The sequence below is a fragment of the Excalfactoria chinensis genome, chromosome 6 (genome assembly GCF_039878825.1).
Source record: "Excalfactoria chinensis isolate bCotChi1 chromosome 6, bCotChi1.hap2, whole genome shotgun sequence".
NCBI classification, from domain to species: Eukaryota; Metazoa; Chordata; class Aves; order Galliformes; family Phasianidae; genus Excalfactoria; species Excalfactoria chinensis.
In genome coordinates, this window is record NC_092830.1 from 11,768,482 (window position 1) to 11,791,694 (window position 23,213).

General features: G+C 40.3%; 1 protein-coding gene across 29 annotated transcripts in view; it reads right to left on the minus strand.

Moving 5' to 3' along the window:
- Window positions 1-23,213, minus strand: part of ANK3 (ankyrin 3) — a 340,836-nt gene that overhangs the window by 11,001 nt on the left and 306,622 nt on the right. For 10 of the 29 annotated variants that reach the window (XM_072340789.1, XM_072340795.1, XM_072340793.1 and 7 more), the window contains 6 exons: window positions 14,746-22,446; window positions 14,068-14,142; window positions 13,065-13,196; window positions 11,889-12,032; window positions 8,921-9,593; window positions 6,693-7,071 (listed from right to left, as the gene is read on the minus strand). In XM_072340789.1, coding sequence (XP_072196890.1) covers window positions 6,693-7,071; window positions 8,921-9,593; window positions 11,889-12,032; window positions 13,065-13,196; window positions 14,068-14,142; window positions 14,746-22,446 — 9,104 coding nt within the window. The remainder of the gene's footprint in view (window positions 1-6,692; window positions 7,072-8,920; window positions 9,594-11,888; window positions 12,033-13,064; window positions 13,197-14,067; window positions 14,143-14,745; window positions 22,447-23,213) is intronic. The other 19 variants (XM_072340815.1, XM_072340801.1, XM_072340799.1 and 16 more) reach the window with 7 other exon arrangements.

Below are 23,213 nucleotides of genomic sequence, written 5' to 3' on the forward strand. Positions count from 1 at the left end.
TTGCTTTATTTTCCACTACAAAATTCTACCATAACCCTTTTGGCAAGAATCTAACTAAACAGTTTTTGCCAAAAATTTGTACCCACCAAGGATTTAACAATCTCTGAAAAAGCATGTAAAATCAGACACTGATTTCTGTCGTGATGGAATAATAAGAGCTTTGGCTCAGGCTCTGAAAGTGCACACTGTGGAAGCACTCTTATTTTTCCCTCGTGCGCTAATTGCTCGCATTCCTTCACTATCAAAAAAAAACTATTTCTTTTGCAATGCTCTGTCCCATCAATCCACCATGTGAACAGAGAGAAAGGAAGCAAAACCAAAAACATCTGCACCACTACCCTGAGGTAAAAATACAATCTTATTACATGTGGAAACGGGCATCAGCCCCTGCTTGTCTGGTTTTATGGGCTCAGCCCTCTGAAGTGCTAAATCCCATGGGAATGTGCTCAAAAGCACTTGAGAGGACCCAGCTCTCAGACCGCTGGGAAAATACCTCTGGGGACAGGAAAGACTTTTCCATATTTGGGTCAGGAGAGAGGTCTAAGGTAGCAGTTAAATGGAAATAATGTTAGCAATAATGTCGAATGGCATTGAAATGAAAAACAAGTTGAGAAAGAAGAACAAAGGCAATGAAGCAATTCAGTCCTGACAGTAACCACGGAGGCACATTAAAAATTCTTTTCTTTCACAGGAGTCAATTTATCCTCAAGGTTTAGGTGTTACAAAACTTCATTCCTGCAGGCTATGTATCTCTGTTGTTTTTAATGCAGCATAGAGGCACTGATGAACACAGACTACTGTGTTCAGAATGCTAATCCCATGTGCAGCTCTACCCAGATACACCCTCCTCTGTGTCCCTTCGCTGCAGTTGGCACGAGGCAGTGAGCTTGCAGCATGGGCACAGCACTGCCATGGAATTATGCAGCCCGTACACAGGCTCTGCAGATGTTCTAAGTATTTATTATTCCAGGGATGACACACTCAACACAGACTGCCAGGGCTGGCTCCACCACATCCCTAACATCAGACAGTGCAGAATAAGTGCTCCCATGGTTCAGACACAGCTGCCAAAAAGCACAGAATCACAGAATCATTTGAGTTGGAAGAAATCCTTAAAGGTCACCTAGCCCATCTCCCCTGCAATGAACAGGGACACCTACAGCTCCATCAGGTGCTCAGAGCCCGGTCCAGTCTGACCTTGAGTGTTTCCAAGGATGGGGGCACCCACCACCTCTCTAAGCAACCTGTGCCAGTGCTTCCCTAACCTATCCTGAGAGCTGCCTGAATGAGGAGCTGGTACCAAGTTGGCACATGCTCTGTGACTTCATTTCACACCAAGAGAACCTCAGCTCCCAGGAATTTCAAAGAAATAATCAAAATCCAGATTCCTTCTAATCTCAAAGCTCAATACTTCTACTTCATACCATCAATTCATTAAGTGCAACCAAAATATACCTATTTAAATGGTTGTTCTGTTATCAAATTTTCTCTACAAGGCCAGGCAACTGCTGCTTTCAAAGTCCCTTGTTCCATTTCAAACCTGTCTCATGATGCAGAGGGGAAAAAAGAAGCAGCTACTCATACCAGAAAATGACAGAAATATCACAGGTGTTATAAAATCCAGGGACAGGTGCAGCCCTGCCCCAGCTCCACACAAGTTCGGCTGCCTCCATTCACTCACATCCCTGGGGGGTCCCACCAGCTCCCCTGAGCCAGCTGCAGACCGTACCACTGCTCTGTAAGCACAACCCCAAATTACACTGCCACATTTAAAAACACTTTTCCGTGCCCTTCTCTAAACAAGAAGAAGGAAGACTGCCTTTTTCACTTTCTCTCTTTCCTACTCTGACACTTCCTGATTCTCAGCCAGAGGACATTAAAATAGCTCAGACATTGGGTGGGAAAACCCAGAAACAGGCTGACTATGCACAACCTTTAAAACATGCAGCCCACTGATGCTTTATGTCTTACCAGAGCACTTACAGAGCTTGAGGGCTTGTGATCACCCCCGGGCCACTTGTCCCATCTGAAAACCAAATCATTCCTATTTCTTGTCATGAGTTATCTGCAGAGGCAATTACTGATGAATGGTTATATCCTAACCTGCCCAGGGGCCTTCATTTGAAGCGGCACGTTCTTGGTGTAACGACGTAGTATCAGACAAAATATTTACTTGTATTTAGCTCATTTTTGCAATTCCTGCTTGGTTCAGAATGGGAACAGAACAGGTAAACTGAAGAAATATGGGATGAAAGCAGACAAAAAATCATGCTGTGTTTTCCAAAAGCGTCTGTGTCTTGGAGGAATCAACAGCTGTGCATGTAGCACATCTGCCATTCACATTACACAGAAGGTGCGGTGCATGTATAAATACCTTCTGCACCAAACAAACAAACAACAGCAATATTGATAGGTGACAAGTAATTCCTGGAGTAACAATTACATCCTAGGCTATTACTGTAACAGCACTACATTGCCTGTCCTTTTTATGGCTTTAATACATGATTTTCTAATGAGAACTTAATAAATCATATGAGTTACTGAGAATTAACATCATTTCTGATGAAGAATTATTGTCTTATGCTATATTCTCAAGGCACATAATGCCAAGCTATGCAACCATACAGGAAACAATATGAGGGAAAATTCAGTGATTTATATGATTCTACCATTGTTATTAGCATATGAAGTATGTTGTGCCACAGCATCTGTGAATAGTATACTAAACAAAGCCTAATGAAGTCAAATGCAAGGATTCTTTATTTTTATACTTATTTTATTTATATATTAACTTTGGTAGGTTTTAAGTCAGCATCACCTACTGCTCTCCAGAACACAAGGCACTCTAGATCACACCTTCCAGCCACAGCACCAGGCCCACGTCATCCTGTCTTTCACTCACATACATTCTTGCATTTTTTTCTGTAACTTGTCATTTAGACTTTTATTTTCTTTTCTTTTTGGAAGAAAAAGGGGAAATACATACGCATATCTCCTATGTCAGCCTGTAAATCATTTTCCATTAGATCAACACACTACACACCTAGCTGTAGTAAAGGTGGCATGCAAAACACTGAAGGACACATCAGGCCATGCAGCACAGTAGTTTTCCAGCAGAATACAATTGTAAACTTCTGGGTTAAGCAATGAACGGCCACTTGGCACTTGGTTATAAATGCAGATGGGCAGAGGGACTCCATTGTGCCAGAAGTGACATTTTTACACAGCAGTCCAAACCCACGTCCATGCCAACACTGCCCCAAGAACACACATCACAAAATACCTTCAGAATCAACCGCCGTCGATACACTCTTGTAGTAATCCTCTGCTCCTCACCTGAGCTTGAATCACTCTCAATCTCACTGTCACTGTCACTACATTCCTAATAAATGCAGTTTTAGTACATTTGAACAGCACATTTGCAAGACAGAACGTGCTATCAGAACTACAAGAAGAAAACAGAGGTTATCATGGACAACATTTTTCCTGTCTGTTGTATACCTAATGACTTTTACTTGTGAAGTACACTATGGGAGCTTTTCTGCTGTTTGACATGCTGTACTAGATACATATAACAGGTATGGAATATCTTAGCAGCTTTTAAGTGTTAGAAAATTGTATTTGGAATGTATCTGACCTAACATATTCCAGTGCCTTACTTGGAAGTGAAGAATTTTGTGTACAGAAAGTCTTCCAATAACTTTGCTGTTTCCTCCTCAAAAATTAAGAATCCATTCTAATTCCAATTCTGTGCATTCACAAGGTATGGAAGTGAATTCCCTTATAAAGAAAGGCTACAGTCACGCAGAAAGACTCAGAGGCCCACCTGCCAAAGGTTAAAACAAGAATTTTGAAGAAGGCCTTCTCTGTGAAAATGTTTTCTCTGCTCAGCATCTATCTCCTTTTAAGCCATACTAATTGAAACCTGAAATACAGCCACCCCACATCATTTGAGAAGGAAGGGGCAGGACTCTGCTGCGGGCAGGAGGAGCCTGGTGCCGCTCACTGCTTGGTGCCAGGCAGATGCTGCATACTGGTGTCTGCTCCACCCCACTGTCTCCACCAGCCCCACTGCCTTCCCTTTAAGACCCACAGAGCACTTTGCACTTCTGCTTCTTTTTCTTTTTTTTTCTCAACTTGGCTGAAGGCATCCTAAACAAGAGGCACTTCTCAGAAATGATGTGCAAAGTATGAGTTGGCAGACGTGGGTGGAGGAAGCAAAAGGATCATGTGAGATAAAAAAAAAGCATTTAGGGCAGGATGACAACATTTATCTGCATGCAACATCTCCTGCTTTCCTCTGTCACTAGCCAAATAAAAGAAAAAATTTAAAAAAATAATAAAAATCCAAACCTATCCAGAACAACTAACAAGCAGAAGAAGGTTCCCAGAAGAGCACAGAGGTTTAGGAGGAAGAACACTATTGATGCATGGCTTCAAGTGTTTTAGCTGTGACAGAACTCCGGCACTTCAAGTCACCTCAACCACGTGACATAACCTGCTTCGGGTTAACAAAACAAGCGTGTTGCACTGCTCTAATTTAAAAAGATCGTTTGAATCTAACTCTTGGTCTTCTGTAGAGCATTACACGGCCCTCACAGTCACTGTAGTGCTTATTAAAACTTTGAACATTTATAAGGACGTGGGACAAGGTCAGCAATTCACCTCATTAACATCACCAGACAGCAGCCCAATCTCAATGGTTTATCCTAGTTGCAAACCACGTCCCAAAATACTGATGCAGCCCCCTCCCAGCAGGTGAATGGTTATTGCTTTTTACCTCTTTCCCAAAGGGTCACAGTAACAACCGCTTTCTTTAGGAAGCAATATCCTTTTGTTGCCTCTGCTTTCCACAGAATGCCTTCCAGACAGACTGCAGTTGAAATTTTCTTTCCATTTTCATGACAGTATATGAATTATCTCCCTATGAACTGAATTCTCTTAGAAATTAAACTACTGACTTGGAGTAGATTACATGAGAGACCCAGGTTTAGAAATCCCATTACTGACTCACACTGGTTTATTCAAAGATCGCATCTATTAAAAAAATAATATATTGTTATTTGGAAGATAAGATTATCACCCTTTACCAAGAAAGCGAAAGTAGTGCAAAAAGCACATATATGAAATGCACACACTTATTCTTACCAATCCAGATGTAATATCCAAAAGTGAAGAGGACAGGAGTGGATGACAACTTATCTTCTCACTGATGGGAATCCAGAGGGGGAAGTGCAGCACTGTTGCACACCCCTCAGCACAAGTTACAGTATACATCTATGCTTATCTCTGCGTTTAAACTGAGCATAAGAATATTAACCCAAGGTCTGCCCCAGAGCCTATGGACAATACAGGAACTCTGCTGTCTGCATTTAGATGCCTCTTCAGCAGGCTTTTTCTTACATTCTTTCAGTACTCAAGAAATGGGTGAACATTAGGAAAGAACTTCATTGCTTTAACTATGTCACAAACTAAAAACAAGATTACAACAATTGTATGCTGCATAACTGGTAAGACTGATTATGTTGCCAATAAAACAATTCCTTATTGTACAATCAAAAGAATAGTGGAAAATGAATTAAACTTGAGTAATTTATCGCAGCCCATCACAACTGCATTTTTTTTTACTGTGCTATGATTTAAAAAAAGAAAAAGAAAAAAAAAAAAAGCCATATCAAGTAGAAGCCATTCTAAAAAATGCATCACTTCCATAAGTTCCATAAGTTACAGCCTCCTCTTGTATTATGCCCATGACCAGAACATCTTCTAAGATGGGAATGTAGAAGAAATTTTGTAATTCCCTTTTTTTGCAGTCCTTGAGCCTAGGAATTGCCCACCAGCTCCAAAATTCCTACTGGGCTAAAAGCCATTCCTTAAGTCAATTCTGGGAAACAGAATGTAAGTCACAGAAGAAGCTGTTAAGACTTTCATTTATCTAATACCAACTTGCAAGTGAGATTCTGCAGGTAAGGATGTGCAAGCCAGGCAAGCAGAACTGAAAGGGAAACCCTTAGCAGTATTTTATGAAGGAACCACCACCTGGGAAACTGTATTATACATTTGGAAATGTTTTTGCTAGATACACCTTGGAACTGGGATGAATGATGCCAAGGAGTGAAGCGTAAGGAGATTAGACTTCCCTCAAGATTTACTTTCCTGCAAATCAACAGAGTTAAAATAATAATAACAATAATAATAAATCAGAAAGTGCTGGGGACAGGGATCTGGAAGGAGACAAAAGAGACCCTTTCTTTGCTCATCTCAACATCACAAACAGATCAGAAAACAGTGGCATCACCTTACTGGAAGTGGGTTGAGGAGAGCAGGCCTGCCTAGCACTGTTTGCACAGATAACTCAGGCAGGAAAGGGGCCTGCTCCTCAGCAATGCAAGACGGCATCACAAGCTGCTTTCCCCTTTTCCAGACTTCAGGACCAAGCAGGTAGAAGCTGATGCACCCTGCCTGGTTCCTCTGCCTGCCCTGACTACACTTCATTCTATTCATACCACAGAAGATAAATTTGCACTAACTTCCACTTTTCTTAATTTGGCAATAAATATAACATGCATAAAAGGAGGATTAAAAGAAAAACAAAAAACTGTCATAATATTACATGTCTTATTAAAAAAAACACAAACATACTAAGCAACAGGGACTCCTCAAACAGCTAATAATTATAGGACATACTGTACCTTCTGTTCAGACATTCCTGCTCCCTCTTCCTCTTGGATGCCTGTTCTTGCCTTGCCATCCTCTGAAGTACTCCAGCCCATCTTCTTCACACTGACAGGCACAGATGTTTTGTTGCCTTCTGCTGTTGGCTTGCTAGCCTCTTCCAAAGATTTCTGATATGCTGTCGATGATAATGTTTGCTCATCAGTACCAGCTGAAATTGGGGACTTTGTTTTCAGAGCTTCTTTGTCACTGTGTTTTCCCACATCATTTAAAGATTCCTGGACATAGGATTTAGTTTTTGTTTCTGTTGTGGATTCTGAGAGGCTTCCATTTGTTTCTGGCTTCCCTGCTTCTCCTTTGACATATGAGGTAACAGAGTCCCTACATTGGTCCGAGCTACAGAGAAACAAAAAGAACAGACATTCATAAATAACACACAGAAGAGAAAAGCACTGAGCCTTCACTCTTAGTGCTCACATTTCAGACGAAGTAAAATCTGAAATTCAACATGCAAGCATTACTCTATTTAATAGCCTTGTCTTCTGCATTATGGTCTCTTTTCAAAAGCAAGGAGAACATGGCGAATGCTGAAAACAAAGCCAAATGTTTTTTGTTAATTCCCTTCCACTTAGGAAGAAAAAAAAGGAAAGAAACAAAACAGAAAGAAAACAGCCCCAATCCTACTGTTTCCTTTGTATAATCACAAGACAAATCCCTCATGGCACTAATTCTTTAACCTGCTCTCCAACCAAGGAGGTAATGAAAGGTGCCTGCTACCCCTTCCCTCAAACTTCAACAGCTGTATTCCAAATAACTCATGCCTCCTGAAAAATACTGGTGCTCAGAAATAATACCTTAGCACAATTTCAATTATGCACAAAGCCAAAGGCCAGAAAGGTTACAAGATAGAAAGCTCTGGACAAAACTTTTTTATTTTTGTTTGCTTTTCAGATAAACATTGGGACTATACGCATGAGAAAACCATAGCTATCTGCTGGCAAAACTGCTATAAAATAAAGCAAATTGATTTCCTCTAGCTAGAAATGGATGTCTCATCTCCTTATGGAAGATCTTTTACTCCTAGAAGAGATATATTTCATTAATTAAACACAACAGAAAATGCAGAATAAAAGGCAGAATAAAGACAGAATGGTTGCTTAACATAACAAAAATCACATCAGCAGCATACCAGATGTTTTCAAGTCTAGAAAGACAATCAGCTTGCTGGAATCAAGGGCCATATTCCCACTTGATTCAGAAAGACTATCTCATGCTACCTGGAACCGTTAAACATCCTGAATCAAAGCTGCAAAGGATGTAAAATGTTGACAGTGAGACAATTTCTCTGCAGATAGTGGTTCTCTGCAGATTCACATCTCATGCAGAGCTGGCTCCTTCTGTCACAAATCATGGGAGCTGAGTACAAAATTAAAGCAAGAGCTTTTTGATGATACCCAGTGGGTACCCGTATGGCCAAACATGCCAGCGCATATTGTGACTGCTGAAAGCTTACATTGGTCCAAGGGGAGGCTGGAAAAGCACATGCAAGAGAAACACAGTGATGATAAATCTGTGGAAAGCATGCACCATCTCTGAAGGTCATTATGCTGAAAGTAAATGGAGCCCAGGAATGTGCAAGTTCCCTGAGCATCATCTGTAGCCACAATTGGGTAGCAGTATATGGGCCTAGATGGATTTGTTACCTTCTAATGACTTGTAGCCCATTTCTTAAGAAGTCTAGTAAATTAGAACAACATAACACAAACTAAATATTAGAAAATAGCACCCACATAAAAAACCGTGCTATGGAAAAAGAAAGGCCTGTCTGAAGGAATGCAAAGAGATGCAATGAAACGAATGACTGCTAAAATAAGAACAAAACAGTATCCTGGTTCCAGCAAATTGTCATTTCATAGTCTCAAATTCCAATTCCACCTGCCTTGCTTAGATTTATTCAAAATGGAAATTGACAACATAAAAAAACATGAAAGCAAATATCATCTAGTAAACATAATGTAAACTATTTCTGTATTAAGCATGAAACTTGCTATGTATACATTTTTAAAAACAAGTATGTTTGATGCCAGATGAAGTCACAACTAATGTTTTTCCTTACAAATACATAAGCGCATACATATATATGCACAATCTCATAAAACAGCAGATCATCAGCCTGATCACTGCTCCTGAAGGCAACATCTGTGCATGAAGGCTCACATACACACACGTACAAGCAGATACTCACCTATCATCCAGGCGATCTAGCAGGCTACCACCTATCCTGCGTCCTGACGTTGGCGGCTCAGTGACGCTTGACGAGTCAGTCTGCCAACCTGTAATTGAAGACATTTCGTGTTCTGCTTGCTGAACACCTTTAAGAATTGACCATACTTTTTCTTCCGTCATCTCCTCAGACTCAGCTCCTTCTTCCAGATGAATGTCCTCAAACAGAGATTTAAACTTTTCTTCCGTTATCTCCTCATCAGTACCAGACTTTTCTCTCTCAGGCTGTTCAGTCCTTACTCTTGTTTTGCTAGTCTCTTCGCTCTGCCTTTGTTTAGCATCCTTAGGTATCCCGCCATAACTACCAAGATACCGTGGATAATCCTTAAGGTCCACTTCCTCCAACTGGCTCTGGCCTACAGAAATATCTTTAGGTGTTCCTTCGCTAGGCACTGAGAAATCGTGCTTGCTGTCGTCCAGTGAGGTGTCTTCTTCAGTCACCACTGGTGGTGCTGCTGCTGTACCATCTATATGTCCCTGGGAGGTCACTAACACGTCACTCAGTCTACTGGGAGTTCTAAGGGGTGACTCTAGGCTAGAGGTGTCGCTAAAGAAATCATCCTGATGGAAGGGGGTGGGTGGCACAAAGCGCAACCCAGAGGGAGTTTCCAGTTCCACTTGAATGCTGGGATAACCTAAGGAAGACAGCACATTTGGACTGACTGGGATGAAGCATGGAGCAACAAATCAGCAAATGTTAAATGATCCATGAATTACGTAAAGTATGAAAACCATGAGGAGATGCAGGTGTATAAGAACAAATGCAGTTCTGATAGATTCATTTACTTTGCTCTAAATACATGGAACAAAAATGAGCATTGCCAAAATAGCTAGTACAGCAAAGCTAATACTTTTGATTATTTTGTAAATAGCCTGTAAAGATTTCAGCAATTGCCTCTGCAGCCATTTGAATGTTTTCAAGCAATAGCAGATTGCCTTATGAGCATGCAATGAATCAAATGTGGACAGGAATGTCTGTCCCTTTATATCCAGTCCAGAATCTTGCAGCCAAATTGCATACATCTTTCCGAGTTTTTACTGATTTAAAATTGGAATTTTAATAAATAGATTTTAACGACAGAAGTAGATCAAAACATCGGACAGTCACTCTTTTTGTAAATACATATTAAACAGGTCCACATTCTGGATATACTTTTATCAAAAATACACAATACTAGCAAGACAATGCTACTAATACTTATCTCCAGTATAATCACAGAGCCACAAGAAAGGAATAGTTAAAGAATGAGGAATAGAAATGGATCTCAAAGAGGATACTAAAGAATAGAACGGGTAAATACACAGCAGGATAAAAAACTAAAAAAGGAAGTTAACAAGAAGAGAATACAAAAAGAAAAAAAAAAAACAACAAAACAACACAGGGAGAGCTAGATGAATATTTCAGGTACAGTAAAGTTATACAGGTGAGAGGACTGTGATGGGTAAGGAGATCTTGGTGATCTTGGAGACTGAGGCGATCTTGGTGACATGGGTACAATCAGATACACTAATTAAATAAAGAGAGAAAAGAAAAGGAAATTGATGAAAACATAAGAAAATCATACAAAAGGATTAAACTGAATACACATGTAAAATGGCAACAAAACCTGAAATTCATTGTGTCAAATAACAGACTGTGTGACCTATGGAAGGAAAAAAAAAAACATGCTTTGGGGTTAACTTGACATTGTGCTGCCTGCAAAAGGAGATGCACTGACAGGGCTTGCATTTTTTCTGTTTCCTGAATCAGCTGAGAGAAGGGTAAAGGCGGTCTGGTCTTGGTGAGGAAAGGAAGCTTGAGGAAGGCTCAGAGAAGAGGAGAGACAAAAAGCAACTGCAGAGAAGCGTACTTTCTTCAGAAGAACACTGATGCCACTATTTAAAGGCGCAAGCAACATTTCAAGAGCAACTTTCTTAAAATGTCAACAGAAAATTATTTCTGTAATGCAATGATTCAATGACCAGCAATGCTGCTCAACAATGGAAGTATACTGAGCTTATATGCTCAACAAACATCCTGCCAAAATACAGAGAGGGACCAATACAAACTTGAATAAACTATAAAAAACAAAGAAAATATAACTCAAATAAGTCTTGACAAGCTATTTATAACATGGTAAAAAAACAAAGTCAAGAATATAGCAACCCAGTGTCATTAACTAACATTTAAAAGAAGAAAAGCATTCAGCATCTTCCACATAATGATAAGTAATAAGCATACCTATGGCAATTCTGACCTATAAGCAGAACTCCATGTATCTGTTAAGATCTGACTCAAAATAACCATGCACAATTCTATGCTCAGGGAGTTTAGCTTCTGTGTGAAGATTATTACACAGTTTTAGTCATTTGTAGGCTGACAAAGATATCGTCTCATGCAAAAATAAAACATTTTCTTATTTTTTTACTGCCACTACACATTAGGATAATAATGGTCCTAAATAACAAAAAAACCAAAATAAACAAACAAACAAACAAAAAACAAAAAAAGACAATCTTGAAATCACATTTGTTTGTAGACATCTCATACACTCAACACTTTTTCATTGTAAGAATTCTTACAGTTACTTATCTAGAGAGGAAGTCAAAGAGCAGGGGATGTGGAGAGCAAGAGAGATTTCCAGCTAGCTTGGAAAGCGCATATAAATGGACAAACACCAAAGCACAACTACTGCTGGAGGAAAACATCCAGGTCTTGTCAACTTATACAGAGGCTGGTGGGAATGAGCTTACTTAGGTGTGCATTTGTGGGTTTCTGAGCTTGTTCTCTGGGACATTAATGTGCAACCTGAATATATCATGAACAAAAAGCCTTAACGTAAAAAACAATAATTTCTTTAGAACTTCTCTTTCTTAACATCTAGTTCATACAACATTATTACATTACCAGAGATGATACGGAACAAAATATGACCATGAAATTCAATTACCATCAATGGGATCATGAAAAACGTTATTTTCATCTGCAAAGCTTCTGGTGCCTGAAATATTTCCATAATCAAATATTGGTCCTTCCAGCAGGGTCACAATATCTATTCGATTAATTTTTGTCAATACAGAAGTTAAGGCATCAGCTGAAAAACAAATAAGACACGTCAGAAAACGGGTTCAGCATTTCAGAACTGTGTGATTGTCTTTCTCAGTTACATTCACATTGCATTAATTGAAAGTCACTGACATATGTTCCTGTCCCAGTGTCTTTGGTTCTAGCAAACTCCATCATTTGACTACAAAGTCATTCTGCTGCCTGCTTATGCAAGATGTATCTCTATGATGATTTTTCCCAGCAAGTGCTATGTTGCAACACAAGAAGCAGAAAAAATAGGGTCAAAAGCTCTTAAAGAACAAATTTACTTGCTACTGAAATACAATAACCTTTTACTGGAAAAGAGAAAGATTGTTAAAATCCTTGTTACAATTCTATTTCAAAGAACAGTATAGGTAGCCTTGTAAGTAATAACACACATAAAGGCTGTTCACACGGTACGCAATGAAATCACATTTACAGTAATCCTATGTTGCAAGAACACAGTAATACAGGAAACAACTTTTACAGTGAAAGAGATCCAGGTTGATTTAAACACCATGTAGAAGTTTGTGGGTTAGGAAATGGTAACAGTCACCATTGACTGAAAGCAAAAATCAGACCCCTATTTCAATTTGAGGAATTTACACACAGATAACAGCAGAACTGACCCCGACATTGTCTTCAGAGAGGTCTCCTGCCTCAGTCACACACATCACTCCTCAGAGAAGAGTATTTGGTCTCTTGTAACAACCTGCAATACTGCAAGACTACGTAACTTTTCCAGGCAGCCTATTTCTGTGTTTCAGGTTCATTGCTATTGCCAAATCATCCCTATTATTTCCTTCCCTGGAATTTAAGCTTCTTTATTGTCCTGTCCTGTGGATGTGGAGAAGATATTATTTTCTCTTGCTTAGGTACTGAATGAATATAACACTTTTCTGCCTTCTGGCAAAAATGTAGCTGAAACTTTTTTTTCCCATTAGTGATTTGCAAAAGAAATTAATTACGTTATCTTCAATTTAACCTACTTAGAACAGGCTATCACTTACAAACAACTAAAGTAACTAATTGAACTTACTTGTAGCATTTTTCCCATCTCTGGTAACCCATTTTTTTAATAACATGAAACTTTGAGCAATAAGAGAATTCGGGTTTTCTACTCGGATTTGATTTATTTCATCCACAGAAAAATTCAGTTCCCTTGCCAGTTCTATAAAGCAAAAAAAGAAAGAACAAAAATGATGAAAAACAATAATAAAAGCTCCAAACAGCATAAATCTCTCAATTACCCTGCCAGGCTTAGAAGTATTAACCTCCTTAAACCACACAGACACCAGCCAAACTACCTGACACAAAGGGGTATCTTAACAGATAATGATGAGCACAGCACTAAACATTTAAACGCTTCAATCTCCTAAGACAGGCATAATTCTGAATTTTCAATCGCATCCCTGTAAGCTATTATTGCATCTATAAAATGCATTCAACCAGTGAAAAGCTCCATGGAGACTTCATCACTACTCACTGATAACATTTGTTCTGGCAACCATTGCTCATTTGTGAGTTCACTGCACAACTCACATACCAGCACTGCCATCACCTACACCCAGGGAGAGCTGACTGCAGAACCCATAAGCCCACGAGAGACCTGCACTGCCTGTCAACACGTGGACAGTACAGTGGGCATACGATGAGGCAATTCTACATGGCACCAAACTGTTGGAGCCCCTCTAAGCTCCCAGGTTTTGAGGAATTCACTGCCTGAAGATACCAGAAGCCCTGAGCCTGAGTAGACAGATCCTTCCAACTACTTGGGTGTAATATCTTGGGAGAAAAAACATTTTAGCTATATACCCTAAGAGTTTCCATTTGACTCACTGAAAGCCGGTACAATAATTCTTCTGAGCTACCAAGATGTCCTACCAGATATCTCCTCCTAGCTATCTGCTGAATATTTTCAGAAGCTGGGCTCACTGTGCATTCAGGAGAAGCTGACAGGGCCTTGCTGCAGCTTTTGGTAAAAGACTACCTGAGAATTTAATAGCAAAGCCCAATTACAGTATAAAAGCAGAAAAGCTTACCTGTCCAGCTAAGTCCAAGGTGATCAGCTACAATTGCCATCCTTATATCTGTCCGTTCACAAGGACTTTGTGGACCTGCGATTTACAATTTCTCGATTAAAAGGGTTTTGCACAGAAAACCATAATACCGGACAATAGTTTATTGTAAGTTATAGTTGGAATTCAACTAAGTTGCCGGTGCTTATATTGTTTACTAGAATGGTTGTGTATCCTAATAACCTACAAAGCAAATTTTTTCACCTGTGTAAAGCCAAATGTCAAACTAGATGATGTTGTGTAATGAAATCAAACATGCTGACAATCTAGCTGTTAGACTGTACACAAGTTGTTCAATTACTGGCGGAAACCACCAAGAGCAAATTAACATCTATTTTTTCTACTTTGACAGAACAAACTTGCTGTCACAAAAGAAATCTTTCAATTTCTGAGTTACATCAATGTCTTTGGCATGCTTCACTAGCTTTCTACAGTACAGGATTTGTTTAAAGGAAGAAAGAAGAGTATAAGACAGCACATACAGATGACAATGACAGAATGAAAACTACGGTTAAGTCACTTCACAGGCAATCACAACAGTTCATGCACTAGGATCAACAAGTTGAAAGTTTTACAAACTAGGCTTGATCTCCACGAGGTGAGCCATGAGAGCTCCAGAAACCTGACTGCCTTCATTCTCACCAGTCCTCTTACTCCTCCTCCTCTCACTGTCGGCCTTTTCAATCTTTGATTTTATAGATGCTGCCTCTGTTCTCATATCTCTAGCAGACTTCGATGTAATGGAAGGCAGGTAAACTTGAGTAGCTTCTGACAGTGATGTGTTCCTTGATGTACTGTCTTCTTCATCGTCAGAGACCTCTGACTGCATCTTTTTCTCTTCATCAGATAGACGATCCACAAGCTTTAATGTCTCACCACTAATTCCCTTAAAATATTCAATTGAATGTTTACACACCTCCCTAAGCTGATTTTTTTTTACTTTAACTGTTGCCATTGTGACGGAGGTAGATCTTACCTTTACTGGTAATTTAGAAGGAAGCTGTTTTGTCTTTTCTTTCTCTACCTGCTCTTGCTTTGGTAGGGCTGGAGGTTTTCTAGATAGATTACTCCTACGCGTATTTTTTACAGGAATCCTAGACCTTCCTTCTAGACAGGGAGGAGCATTATCTTGTTTTGCTTTGTCAGGCTTACTAGCCTGTCTCACTTTACTCCCTGTATTGCTTTGGAGATTATTTTGTGGAAAGGCTTCTTTTACTGAGCTGGCCTTTACAGGAAGTTTTGATTTTCCTCTAGCCCCTACCAACTCTGTTGACTTTTGCTGCTCTCCATGTGCTTTTTGTTTCTCTCTTACTCTGTGTCCTTGTGTTGTCCCTGCACCTTTTCCTGAAGCGCTTTTTGCTTGGTTAGCTTTCTGCAGGGAACATTTTGGTTCCGAATGTTCTTTTAGCACTACATTACAGGTAATATCATCTGTAGAGACTGCAGATGAATCCAAATTGTTGTTGTTATTAAAATTATCTTTTGGAAACTCAGTGTTTTCTGTTTGCCTACAGCTTGTCTCGCTAGAAGCTGAACTCGCAATCACTGCTACAGTTTCATTTTCTAATCCCTGACCACATGGCATCACAGCTTCTATCTTATCTGTCACTTCGCCAGGACCATCTTTCTTCAGAGTCATGGTGGAAGCAGAAATTCCCATTTTAATTGGCGTGCGCAATTTGGGATCAACTTTAGAAGCATTTACAGCTGCCGATGACTTTTCCAGTGAGTTACTACCAAGTGTTTGTTCCATGCAATCTCCACTGGCCTGGATGATGGGCTTATGTTCAACTGCTGGTGTTTCTACTGGTCTCTCTAGGTTTGTTTCTACAGTGTTGTCCCCTGCCTGTGGCTGTGTGATGGCAGTGACTGTACTTTTATCCCCTTCCCCCTTGTCCCCTGACTTCCCTTCAGAAGTATGCTCACCAATCTGAAAAAATTGGAGTCTTTCTTCAACAAAATCCCTCTTGCTCATGTCAATTGCACCACTGCGAGTCATCTCAAACATCTTCCCTTCATGAAATGGGAAGGGGTTGGGCTCGCTAGTTGGCGTACTCTCATCTGTTGGAGTTCTGGCTGGAGTTGTATCAGGTGTTGTTGCTTGAGATCTGTCTTCCACTGCCAGACCAAATGGCTTAGCCTCATCATCCCTTGATTTAGTCTCAAACACTTCGTCGTCACCTCGGTTATTGGACCACGGGTCAAAATCTAGACTCTTAGTGGCCACAGTTTTGAAAGGTGTTGCAAATTCTTCATCTACTTTGTAACTGAAATATGAATCGGGAAACACAGTCCTGTCAGGGTGTCTGCCTTCCAAAGTGAAAAACTGCGCCCCTGACTTCTGTTCGCTTTTATCTCCGGCTTTTTCAGAAGCTGGAACCTTTGAAGGCACCTTGTCTTCTTCAGGGCCTACCTTGCCTTCCTCCTCAATAACTTCAAGTTTACTCTGGCTAAAGCAGCGATCAGTCTGCTTTAGAATACCTTCTGTAGTCCATACGTCCTTTTTGGTTTCAACTGCCGGACCTGCAAGTTTAGAATCACTCTCAGTTAAACCATCATCTTCATCTTGCAAATCATAACCGTCAAGAGAGTCAATCTCAGTCGCATCGGTATCATGGGAGAATTCTGCAGTGGTTGCTATGGAACACTCTGTGACAGACTGGTCATTATTATTCCCATTTTGCACTACATCATTCTGGGGTGAATCAAGCCCAACGTCAAACTCACTAGGTTTCCCAGAAGTGGGATGTCCTAACTCTTTCTGTTTCTCAATCTTTTCGGGGGTTCTGGGTTTTGAGCTTTCCTTCTGGTCATCTTCCAGTTCTTTCAGTTTGAACGTGTACTTTTTAAGCGGAACGGGTTGATAGAGAGATTCATCGTCACTGGAGTCACTGACATCTGCTCCAGGCGGCACAGGAGACGGCGGCTGTACTCGTATGACTGGCTCAGCCAGTTGACATTTGTCATGTTCATCCTGCAGATTCACTTCCGTCATCTCCATTTCACTCTCAGTAGAATACTGAGGCTTCTTTTCTGACTCGCCTTGATCTGCATCCAGCGGTGGTGGAGGTGGGAATTCAATGTAGGCAACTCTGTTACTTTTCGGTCTCTTGTTAGAGTCCTTATTTATATGGTTAGGTAATGATTTGTCAGTCTGTGGTTCCTGAACTTCTGCCTGTTTTACAGAGGTTGACTTAGCCTCTGCTTCCTCCTCTGATTCCTCAGAAACCTCAGGTATAGGACTGGGTTTGCCTGGGATATATGCTATTAGTGAGTCAGGTGTTTTAGATGTAAACTCGTAACTCACTTCCTCTGAACTTGGTGTTTCTGGTGTTAAAGGACTTTTGCCAGAGCTATCTATAAAGGACACCTGTTCTAGTGTATCATCTTCCGGACTACCTTGTGGAGAAGGAGGTTGCTTTTGCTGTCTAGCTGTGTAAAAGGTCCCCCTTGTCTCTTGTACTGTCTTACTTTCCTGACTGACAATTTTTTTAATAGTTCCTTGTTGCACCTCTTTCTCATATTGCTTTCCTACTTGAACAAAACTGACATAAACAGGTAAGGTCTTAATTTCTTTCACTCCCTCAGTACTTACTAACGGTGCAACTTTATCCAAGTAATCACTGGCACCAGGGTCAACTAACTCACTTGAAGGAGATTCCTTTCCTGGACTAAATTCTAGAGAATCTGGTGATTTGCTAGGGGACATCTCAGTTTCCTCAACAGGAGGACTTAGACCTATCGAGCTCTGCTGCTTGGTAACTCTTCTGATTTCTGAATGCTTTACTTGCTCATCTTCCACATAATCTATCTGCCTCTCAACTTTCTCCTTAATCATAGCTGACTGAGATACTTTAGCTGAAAGTTGATAAACACCATCAAGCATGGTCCTCTTCTCCTCAACAATCCTGACTGGAATATGGGACACAGCAATTTCTTCTTTCTTTCTGGATATTTTATCAGCTATTTCACCATTATGTTCCCCCTCCCTGACAACAAATTCTCTGTATAAAACCTTTTTTGAGGGAGATTTTACAGTCATTTCTTTCACGTCTTCTGAATGAATGCCATTTGCTGCCAGTTTGTGCTCTGTCAGAGTAATAAATTCACTTTTTTTGTCAGCTTCAATGTGATCAACGTGGTTTTCCTTTACTGTATCTGGAACCAGTACATGTGAAAGCTTCTCTTTTTGCGTTTTATGATTAGAAGTTCCAGGACTTTCCCACGTCCTATAGATTTTTTTGTCCCAGTGTCCCTTTGTCGTTGAGTCTGAGCCATATACCAGGTCTTTCGTCTGTGGTTCTGAAAAGTACTCTGGCACACTTTTACTTGTTTCAGTTCTTTGCTTTTGTGTGTCTGAAGCACAAAATTCTTCTACAGCTTTTCCTTTACCTGGGACAAAATCTTCCTGTATTTTCACCTCTTTCTGTAAAGCTGCACTTCCATCAATGAGCTCGACCTGCTTGGCATGTTTCTCTCTAGAATAAAACTGGTAAACTGGTAACTTACTTTCTTGCAACTTCTTTACTGGAATTTTGGACTGACTGTCCATTTTTTTTTCTTCTTGAGTTGGGTCTTTACTCTTTGGACTTATACTTTGTTCAAACTTCAGCCTAATGGAACTGAGCTTTGATTGCTTCAGCTGAAATCCAGCCTGTGAAACCTCAGGTACTCCAGTCTGCTGAGCACTTCTTTTGTGTTCCATAGTTTGTTTAGAGTCCTCTGCTGGTTGCACAAATATCCTTTTCTCAGGACTGCTGGGCAAACTGGACACTTTTCTTTCATCCACTTTGGGAAAGCATTTCCCATCACGTGCAAACTGCTTTGCTTTACTCCAGTCATCACCAGATGGTGGTAATTCAGACAGTAGAACCTTCTCAGGGCTGCTGCTGGCAGAGCTCTGACTAGAATGTATTTCTTTGCCATTTTTTTTATGCTGTTTTTTCTCTGGAGACTGTAGCTCATCGTTCAACTTCTCTGTTTTATCCCGAAAAAATTGTGATACTTCAGTCAGTTTTTCTTCTGCCTCCTTAACAGTCCTGTCCACCCTGTCTTCATACATCAACTTTTCTCTACCTCTGTCTAATCTGTCCTCAGTAAAGCGCATCCACATCGCATGCTTTGGACTACTAACATCTCCAGTGTAGTGTAATACTGTCACTTTATCATAATGATCATCTTTAGATATTTTACCCACACCATTTTCAGATACATCTTTATAGATTTTGGAGAGAATCTCTTTTTTAGGGGCAGTAGCTACTTTTTCTCTGCATCGTTTATCAGACCCCTGCAACTCTGCACTAAGGGGTAGAGCATGATCAGTAACTGACTCCTCAGTATCAGACTGAGAAACATCTAGCTTTTCTGAAAGAAGCATTTTCTCAGCAAACCTGTAAGACTCCCCTCTTAGTTCTGACAACTCATCATCATGGTATTCTATTGAGTGCTGACTCAAAAGCTTCAGTGTTTTGTAAGAGTCATCAGACATGAGTTGAGCAGAACTAGGGCGACTGTCTTCTTCCTGGGACACGGGAGTGTTAACTCTAGAGGATTCCAGATAAGAAGGAAGTGACTCTTCGGCTGTGAGCTCCTCTTCTTCTTGCTGACCTTGTTCATCTGAACAAGGAAAAGCATCATGTTTTTCCAACTCTTTTAAGTTAATATCTCCCCGAGGTAAGTCTTTCTGATATACATACATTTCTTTTTCTGGATGCTTTTTTGTTTCTCTAATAATCACTTCAGTAGGTTCAGCCTGATTACCTTTTTCAATATGGACCTCTATTATTCGCTCCAGTTTGGGTTTCATTTTGCCTTCTCTGTCCTTCTCTGCATGTTGTGGTGAAGTTTCAGCAGACTTGCTAACATCGGCTGTTACTGATGATTTATGTTCAAACAGACCTGCCAGTTCTTTGGAAGGGTCACGTCCAGACTGAAAGGCTTTCATTATGTCATGAACAGACATTGTTTCCTCAATTCTTTCCGACGTGCTTTCAGTGCATGGAGGTTTATGATAAACCATCCTAGTCGTCGTAGTGATGTGAGTTTCTTCTTTTACTCGGACACCTTTGCTAAGGACACACTTGTGGTCATCTTCCTCACTGCTGCTAGCTTTCATTTGAAAGGCTTTAACCTTCTCTTTAATAGACCCGGCAGGCTTTTGCTCCAGCTCCATGAAAGCAGGGGCAGGCTTTGCGGCCGGTAGTTCCTCTGCTTTCTGCTCTGGAATTTCTTCAGATGACGGTTCATAGCTACGGATAACATGAACTACCTCAGTTCTTGTTTCTGTAATGACGGGAGGGATGGGTACATCATGGAAAAGTGGTTTTGGCCCTGTGCTTTCAGCACTTTGAGGGGCAGAAGGTGTTTTTTCACTCCTTGTTTCAAAGCCACTGTCAGATAAGGGACTTTTGTCTTGATCGTGTTGAGAAAAGTCATCCGGAGACTCTAAAATTGTATCTGTTCCAAAAAAGGAATCTGCAATTTTACATAACTCCTTTTCTGATGTTGAAGGCCTCATGGAGGCAGGAGGCATTTTGAGTTTGTGTTCCTGCAAAGCAATGGCTGGCTTTAGAATGCGTTTTTGTCTCTCTTCACCTTCTTTTTTCCCCTCTTCAAACTTGTACTTTATGTTTGTTAATGAACTGCTACCGATATCATTTGCTAAGTAATCAATAACTTTTGATAAGTTATAATCCTTTTCCGACACGGTTTTAGTTTTAATTTGGGCCTTCTCTGGAACAGACATAGGAGGGCTTGTCAAAGCTTGCTGTCTTGCTTCATCAATCTCCTCTGTACTGAACTCTACCCAGTCATCCTCAGAGAGATGTCCTTGATCGCTTTTAGATACTTTAGCCGACCCTTTACTTTCTAAACATACATCTTTTTTCAGTATCTCACTAACTTTTACTAAGTCCTCTTTTACTTTCTCAACGATTTTAAAAGGCTCTTCATCATCAATTCTACCCTCTTTTGGTATCTCAGGATGGAACGGTTTGTCCTCTGCGACATCTGTCTGCAATATTGCAGTCATTCTTATTAGATCCTCTTTCATTTCAGCAACATCTTTCAGTATCTCCTGACTGGAGGATAAAGAAGATGGCGTGGACAATTTGAGAGCAGAGGGTGCTAAGAACAAGGATGATTTTATTGGAGATGAAGTTCGATTAAAGGGAGGTTGCGTGCGTGCCTCTGTAGTCAATGTTTTAATAGGTGACAGTAACGCAGCAGCTGATTTTGTAAGCGGAGATGACTCTGGGAGCTTCTTTAATGCTGGTTCAGACAAAACATTGACTACAGAATATACCGGCACTGTTATTGTTGATGAAGTTACTGATGAGGTAGTTGCTGATATTGACCCAAGGGCTGTATACAAAGCACCTGCAGGAGGAGTTCTTATTGACTGGAAAGCTGATGGTGCTGAAGACACAAATGACCTGAGTGGAGAAAATGACATTGTTGAAGCAGTTGAAAACACTCTCTCAGCCGTGTCAGCAACTGCGCTAGCAGCACAACTTGCAGAATGTGCAGCTGCAGCAATCTTGTCTTGGAAAACAGCTGCAGCTTTGGATCCATTTATTAAGTTGGAAGAAGATGGGTATTTCAGCGGTGACACAGACCCATTAAGTAATGGTACATCTGTGTGCCCAGCTACATGTTTTGCTGGCGACGAGAGAGACGAGGCCATCATGACCTTAGAGGATGAAACAGCATCAACTGCTGACTTAGCAGGTGACACCACTGACTTTAGAGGGGACGATAAAAGTGAGGATGCTGATGTGATGACCGATTTAAGAGGCAAACTTGAAGAGTACATGTTAATGTTGGATTTGGGGGATGCTGGAGGCGTCATGGTTATGGATGATCTCTCTAAGAGAGACCCTGCTGTAGTCACAGGAGATGTCCGAGAGGGGAATGTGGTAGTGGATGCCAGCCCTTTTAGGCTAGCAGCTTCTGTTACTGCGGGAGCTCTGACGAAAGAACCTGAAGTAACCTGCATATTGTATGGAGGCTGCGAAACCACAGTTTTTATTGGTGAGGAGATCGTCCGAAATGATCTAATCGGAGATGCTACATCACTAACAGATTTAACTGATGATGTGGTAGAAGCTCCTAACGTGGATTTGATTGGAGAAGCAGAAGAAACAGACCATATTGATTTTAATGGGGAAGCTGTAGGAGTGTTAGAGGAAGAGCTTGATAAAGAAGTGAAGCCTGATTTGGTTTGCCCAGGCACTGTAATTGGAGCTGTTGTCCATGATTGATATGGCCGTGTTGAAAAGAATGGCTTGTATGAGTAAGTAGCAGGTAGGGATCTTGTTGCTCCTGCACTCCGTTCAACTGTTTCTTAAATTGTTAAATTAAAATCAAACATAAAATCAACAAAAATGATCGGAAAACAGAGAGACCAGAGAAGAAAATTGGTCAGTAAACGTTGTAATATTACAAAAAGCAAGTACAATCGTTTGCATGAGTTAGGATGGAGGAGGCAAAAGAAGAGTTAAAAAGGAAATAAATATGAATGGAGCCATGTACTGACGATTGGTCCAAAACAAAAAGCAACATAAAATGAAAGACAGAAAGCACATAGCAATCAAGTTGGCAAATAATGAAGACCAGAAAACACAAAGAAGGAATCCAAAAGGTAAAAATAAAAAACACATCAAGATTCTTCTCTTACTTCCTATTGACTTTCTGATGTGCTAATTCTGAAATACTCAGATCAGTGCTATTTTGCCTGTTCAGTTATGTTTGATTTGCACAACTACTAGGGTTATCCTATTAATATTTTTTGTTGACTGCGTTGTTCTATTCAGATATTGAACCTATACAAAATATAAGCTTGCGTAAAATGACATTATATAGCTAAAATCTCTCTCTCTATTTTTTTTTTTTTTAAACCAGTCAGAACTATTTCATGCACAACCCAAAATTCCTTTAAGTGACAGGCAATTAATGTGCAAACTGTGAAGCAACTGGAATAAATTCAAATCTGTATCTCCCATGCACAATTCGGATATGCTTCACACTCACAAAGCCAATAAGAGCAAGAGCTTTTCTGAGTCGGTATTTTATAAAATAATAAAAATAAAGAAAGAAAAGGAATGTTTGCG